This window comes from Rhinichthys klamathensis, unplaced genomic scaffold (assembly GCF_029890125.1).
Source record: "Rhinichthys klamathensis goyatoka isolate OS25496 unplaced genomic scaffold, OSU_Roscu_1.1 h1tg001095l_1, whole genome shotgun sequence".
In the NCBI taxonomy this organism is placed as follows: Eukaryota; Metazoa; Chordata; class Actinopteri; order Cypriniformes; family Leuciscidae; genus Rhinichthys; species Rhinichthys klamathensis.
In genome coordinates, this window is record NW_026607339.1 from 124,563 (window position 1) to 131,189 (window position 6,627).

The 6,627-nt window shown below is 38.6% G+C and overlaps 1 protein-coding gene across 2 annotated transcripts; it reads left to right on the plus strand.

Annotated features, from left to right (window-relative positions):
* The first annotated feature begins 202 nt into the window (after positions 1–202).
* On the plus strand, positions 203–6,265 carry pitx1 (paired-like homeodomain 1). Of its 2 annotated transcripts, XM_056244786.1 has the most exons (4): positions 203–332; positions 3,261–3,368; positions 4,144–4,346; positions 5,137–6,265. In XM_056244786.1, the coding sequence occupies exons 2-4, from the start codon at positions 3,278–3,280 to the stop codon at positions 5,671–5,673; spliced, it is 831 nt and encodes a 276-aa protein (XP_056100761.1). In that variant the 5' UTR covers positions 203–332; positions 3,261–3,277; the 3' UTR covers positions 5,674–6,265. The 2 variants fall into 2 exon arrangements, with proteins under 2 accessions (XP_056100761.1, XP_056100760.1); XM_056244785.1 differs by lacking the exon at positions 203–332 and having other exon boundaries at positions 2,853–3,368.
* The last annotated feature ends 362 nt before the right edge of the window (positions 6,266–6,627 follow it).

The following is a 6,627-nucleotide window of genomic DNA, read 5'->3' on the forward strand; positions in this document are numbered from 1 at the left end:
AGCCTAAAATACATAACAAGCAAATAACCTATAGCACAATGCGAGATAAACCTATAGCAGAACTCATAAGTGACCACATACTGACAGTGGTCTGAGATGTCACTCATCCTCCGTCAGGCATGCGCGAGTGACGTCATGCGGACCGCGCGCGGGGGTGTGACGTCACGATCGCTCCGCGTACCGGATAGAGGCTCCGGCGCGCGTCTTCTCGCGCATAAACTTCAACGTCGCTAACAACCACACATTTGAGGAACTAGCTATATATTATTAATGCATGGAGACGATTTAACACACGAGAAGAGGAACCAAACAGGCTCTCAGAGAACTGACACGTGAGTCAATATTCCTCGCTTTTTAGCAATGTTTGGAAATATGTAGTGCAGTACCTGTGATATCATTTATATATTATCTTAGCCATTGTAATAGTTTGTGTTGTTTTCGCTTTGTATAATAGGTTGTTATAACGCGATAAATATAAATGTTGGTCAACATGTGGTCATGCAAAGCAATTCATAAATAAATGAATATACAAACTATGACACGAATGTAGCAGTATCAGGCGCGTGCTTTGCATACAGTGCGCAGGTTAGACCGCGGGAGTCTGCAGCTCGTGCACTGCGGCTCGTGCACTGTCCTGCGGGTGCATGTGGCAGCTTGAACGAGAGAAAGACAGGATTCAGTTTCTTTAGGCCTACATATTTCCCGAGTGAGGTGATCATCATTTAACAAAAGCGTTTTGATTTTAGTATGTTTTAGAGTTTTATTTTGGGACACTGTCGCGTTTTCAAAAGTTTGGAGAATGTGTGTGTTTGCATGAGTGCGCGAGCTCGAGTGTTTTCAAAAATAACATCTTAGTATTTGAGTATAGTTCTGAAATGAATTAGGCTACACTTAATCTGACGTATTTGCGCATTGCTATAAATAAATGCTTATTATTCAATGTCATTAAAATCACATGCGGCGCATTAATTCTTCGCGACTATTCTTCTTTTTCTTATTCTTCTTTAATAATAATAATGATAATAATAATAATAGGCTAATAATAATAATAATAATAATAACAGCTTTCCAGCCAAGTTGCGGTCACGACTAAGACAAATTGTTTGTTATACATTGTCGTCAAAAATAGTATAATAATATCCTCCAGCGTTTATTTACAGGCTTCCTTAAAGTCTTCTAAATCCACTGACCTCCTTAAAATATTAAATTATATGTATTTTTTCATATAAAATATTCATTAGGCTATTATTTATTTCTTTGTCGATATCCGGGTTATTTAGAACATCGGTTAGTAAACTGCAGTTTATTGTCTGAATTCACAAGGAAGGCCCAAACCTGAAGAGGCTCAACCCAATATGCGATATTCGTTTTAACTTTCATTAAGAGAGAAAATGTAAAGGATTGTTTTGTGTTTAATTTGCACGCATCTTTAGACATCTTTGTTTTGCTTCAGGTCTGACACAGATGTTAAAGTGATGCTGTGAGCGCGAACAACCCGAAGAATCTTATAGCTAAAATATGCAAATATATTCTTACCTGCTCATAAAACATCTCTGAATGATAGTGTGATGTTGATCCACACTTTTCAAATGCACATATAACTATTCCACGCGTCTATCTTCAGTGCTCGTTAACATAAAACTATTTATTTATTTGGCATTTATTTGCTTAATTAAATTAAAATAAGCCAATTTCGTGAAATTAATCTCTATACCGAGGGCACCAATATTATCTGTTATCTGTATATTTTCTGTTATTCAGTAGGCCTACACGCATTGTCATGGAATTACAGATTCTATAATTCTCCTGCAAGCCAGCGGAAGGAATCTACGTCTTCGTCGACGATGGTATTTTTGGTATTTTCATTGGGAAGATTATTAAAATACACGTGAATAAAGTGCTTGTGCAACATTCAATGTATCCAGGGTAATTCCTACAAGAGTATAGCGCGAGTAATCATGGGTTAATATAACATAAGAAGAAACACGTGCATTCTGCTGTTAGATCAACTGCTATTATTTGTTAAATGTCTGTGGAAGAAAGGCAGCCTGATAGATCTGACTAAAGGCTTTCTCCGTAAATTACTAGGTTATAATGATAATAATAATGTAATAATAGCCTAATAATGATGATAATAAAGCAGGTCGGATGAGTAGGCTTGTTTTTTTAAATAAGAATATTAATTTTCTGCAGTAAATGAATTGTGGAATTTTCTAATTAATTACTTTGAGAAAGTTGTACCGTGAACATTTAGAAAAGGCGCTTTTCCTATTTTCCCGCAGGTTATGGATCATCTTTATATTCTCACCAACAGCCGGCGCCACTAACTTCAATAAACCTTTACAGAACAATCCCACCCGGCAGCGAGATGCTCTCCGAGTGACGCGAAACTGTCACAATAAGCCCGTATTATATTGCATATTATTTGGCAATTTTAGGTTGTGTTAGGCTACGTCATGGTTTGGGCGAAAGTGGTAGGCTAGCATAGTAATAATTTTTTGTAGAAAATATTAATATGAATGCATAAATCCTAAACATTCATTCAATAACAGCGTGTTCATGAACATCAAAGTCTTTTTCTTCTGAACACACGTTTGGTTTGCTGGTTCAATATAACAAAAAGTCCAACTACGAACACATTTTTTTAATTAAAAAATAAAAACTGACATTGCTTCAATGAATGATATTAAACTGCACGTCAATAACAGTAACTGGTAATTGCCTCGTGCACAGTTAGGCTTCAAAAATATCCTTTATGTAAAAATAATAGGCTAATGTTGATTATAGCGGTGGTTCTAAGGGCTGCAGTCTAACTGCTAAAAACTGATGGATTTTATGGATAATATGTTTTTTGTTAGTTTGAAATGTCTGGACATTGGTATATCAGCTGTTTGTTGAAGTAACAGCCTCTTGCTGTTCATGGCGCTGCAGACTGAGTCCAAAACACGGGTTCTGATACACGATAATGCAGAAGCTCGGCGGAGAAGTTTTGAAGGAAAAACTTAACTTGTATGAAAAATGCTTTTGCTCTGTGGGTGGGACTGAAGTGAGCAGAGGATGGGTGGGTCCTGCTGTTGGACACTCACTCGTTCACTCCGATCATCTACTCTTCAGGAATATAGCCGATCTGCGGGAGTTTGGAGGACAATATCGCAGGAGATCGCGGCTGTTCACGGGCTTATTCATTATAACATCGCTTAGCGAGTCCGCTGACGCTTCACACCGCCGAAGAGATTTAATAACACATGATTGTTTTAAAGGAGGACTGAATGTGGACATGGCCTCATCTTTCCATCTGCCGAGGAGCAACAGCACCAGAGAAACCCTCGAGAACACGAGCAGCGAGTCTTCAGATAATGAAACCGCAGGTAAACACACATATCTGCATTTATAACCAACAGACAGCGAACACACACGCGAGAAGTATTTGGGACTAAAAACGCATACATTAACGTGTTTAAAATATGTTTGCCTTCCTTACCTAACATGACATGTGTAAAAAAAAAATGTTTTAGTACACGTCATTTGTTTAACTGTTTAGCTGTTTTTCCAGCCTAATTTTGCAGAAACCGTGCAGTGCTTAATGCAGATTGGCCTCTACTTTGCAAACTTTAAAAACTAAATAGAAATTCACGTTTAGTAAAAGTTAGCCTACAGATATGGCGTCCTTAAAACTAGCTAGGCCTATCAGTTTTGATCATATAAAATAGGCTACGCGGTTTAAATTCCCACTGTTGTAAATTTTACAATTAAATGCGTTTTTATGACAGTGTTGTATAAACTGCAAACATGAATGTAGTGCTGTAAACAACAATGACCTAGGCCTGATTTTAAAACATTTCCACTGGATAGGCCTATAGCCTAACTTCTATCTTGATATTTCAAATAAAATAAAATAAAATAAACTTACAATGTAAACTTAGCTGTACGTAGGTATGCAAATAGTTTCCGTTCCATAGACGCATTTTAATAAGGCTTGTTTGCATATTTGTGGATTGACGAGCACTGTTCAACAGAATCATTACATTATTCCCTTTTGTCCGACTCTCTTTGTGTCCGACTCCTTCCAAATCTCCGGCAAAAACACGCGCTACTGACTGACTGAGCACTAGATTTCATCAGATTTAAAATTATTCTCCCCAGAAAAGGAGAGGTCCGTCGAGCAGAAAAGCGACGATGGAAACTCGGATGAGTCCAAGAAAAAGAAGCAGAGACGGCAGAGGACTCACTTCACCAGCCAGCAGCTCCAGGAGCTCGAAGCCACTTTCCAGAGGAACCGCTACCCGGACATGAGCACCCGGGAGGAGATCGCGGTGTGGACCAACCTCACCGAGGCCCGGGTCCGGGTACGAGAACACACACCACACACACACCACTGTGCACAGGCTCCAGGACATATGCGTGAGAACATTTCAGTTTACAGGATGAGCCAAGACGAGTCTGAAGAATAGCCTTATTTCTACAGAACAATCACAAAACATTAAACGTAAAATCACTAAATAAATAAATCGTTAATCAAGTCATTAGTTTTAAAAAGTGTTTATTTTTTGTCAATTGTATTCTCAGTCATGCATATCCTGTTATTAATAGGAACATTTATATTTTTTAAGAAACGCAGGCTAAGGGTTAAATATTAGAGGTAGAATAAAATAACCCAGGCGAATATTTAAAGGATTAAAATCTCTAAATCTCTCTTAAGGAAATATAAATTCTTCCTGAGTTTTGTTCAGCGATATTTAGAAATATTTCTCAGCAGGTCGATCTTTTAGATAATCCGGCAGTATTCCAGAACCAGATTCTGACCCACATTTACCATTTTGATAGTGAGGGGATTTAGAATTAAAACGTTCATGTCAGACATTTCACGGTTGGATTAATTTATCGACATTAATGTAGTATTAGCCCTACATTATTTTACCTTTTACATGCCATTATTTTAATGCTAATGAAAATATAATTTCGCTGATATTTAAAATGATCAATTAAGTAGGGCTATATTCGCATATCAAATAAGGATTATTATACTATACTATACAGCAAGCAAGAAGAGTTATTGTTAGGCTATCTGCTTCCAGTGAACGTTAGATCTAATAGCATTGGTTGCGCTTGAGTAAATATAATGCGTTCCTCCTCTAGGTTTGGTTCAAGAATCGAAGGGCGAAATGGAGAAAGAGGGAACGGAACCAGCAGATGGACCTGTGTAAGAACACTTACCTGCCGCAGTTCAGCGGATTAATGCAACCTTATGATGACGTGTATCCGGCCTACACCTACAACAACTGGACCAACAAAGGACTGGCCCCAAACCCACTGTCCACGAAGAACTTTACCTTCTTTAATTCCATGAGTCCCCTCACGTCCCAGTCCATGTTCTCCGCCCCGACCTCGATCTCGACCATGAGTATGGCGTCCGGGATGGCACACTCCGCCGTGCCTGGCATGCCGACCACCGGCCTCAACAACATCGGCCTGAATAACTCCGCGATCAGTCCCGCGATGAGCTCGTCCACATGCCCGTATGGACCTCCGGGCTCTCCGTACAGCGTGTACAGGGACACGTGCAACTCCAGCCTCGCGACTTTAAGACTCAAATCTAAGCAACACCCGTCTTTTGGATACAGCAGTCTTCAGAGTCCCGGCTCGAGCCTGAACGCGTGCCAGTACAACAGTTGACCAGTTAAACTGACCTTACCCTAACAGTTGACCAGTTAAACTGCAATGAACGGATACCTGGAGAAACGACAACCATGCTGGATTAGATGCGTTTGGCATTTTGCAATGGAATATGCGGATTGTCTGTGTTTACGTAAACTTGCACAACAATTTAAATCCATTATTTGGATTGCAACGTTTTGAAGACAAGTTAAACTCATACATTGTACATATATACTATATAAAACGTGGAACAAAACTGAAAATGGTGGTATCTCCGAGCGGGAACAGTGAACACATTAGCGCGGGAAAGGCCGCAGTAGATTATAGTCTTCAGTTGTGTTTGAGTCCCGTTCTCTTAATTGTATTAATTGTCTTGCAGAGGTTTTGTTGTCCTCCTGCTTCTCATCGACAGTCTGGATTCTGTCCTCGTAGTTGTTTCGTTGTGTCGATAGATTTAAACCGCATGCTTTCTCCGAGTGGGAATAAAATGTAAAAAATTATATGAATGTGTAGACAAAAAAACAAAGCTATAACTTTATGTTGTACTCATGTTGATGGAAAATTGTGCTTATGTTTATGGTAATGTTTGAATAAACCTCAAAACAAAGAATTTCTAAAATAATTATAATGATCAATGTGGGCAATAGCTTGATTAAAGGAAACAAACTTGACAGCGTATACATGAACGAAAACCTGGCCTTCAGGTTTAATGTACACTTATAATTGAATACTATTTATAGAATTAATATAATCAATCATATCTAACGAAATAAGCCGAGATAAATATCCCTGTGTATCTAAACTATTTTTGTTTTACATTCACAAAGCTAATTCCCCGTGTTTTACTTGTTAGCAGGTTTCAGTTCCGCGCAAGTTCAACTCTTCAATATATTAAGCTAGACATCGTAATATATGCCCATATATGATATTTGACAATATCTTCCATTTGCCTTGTTTTTTTCTCCATCACAT

Excerpts from the sequence above, each read along its gene's own strand:
- pitx1 (XM_056244785.1), top strand. The coding sequence starts at position 2,966 with ATGCAGAAGCTCGGCGGAGAAGTTTTGAAGGAAAAACTTAACTTGTAT. Across the intron at positions 3,369-4,143 it reads TTCAGATAATGAAACCGCAG|AAAAGGAGAGGTCCGTCGAG; the intron begins GTAAACACACAT and ends TATTCTCCCCAG. Across the intron at positions 4,347-5,136 it reads TCACCGAGGCCCGGGTCCGG|GTTTGGTTCAAGAATCGAAG; the intron begins GTACGAGAACAC and ends TTCCTCCTCTAG.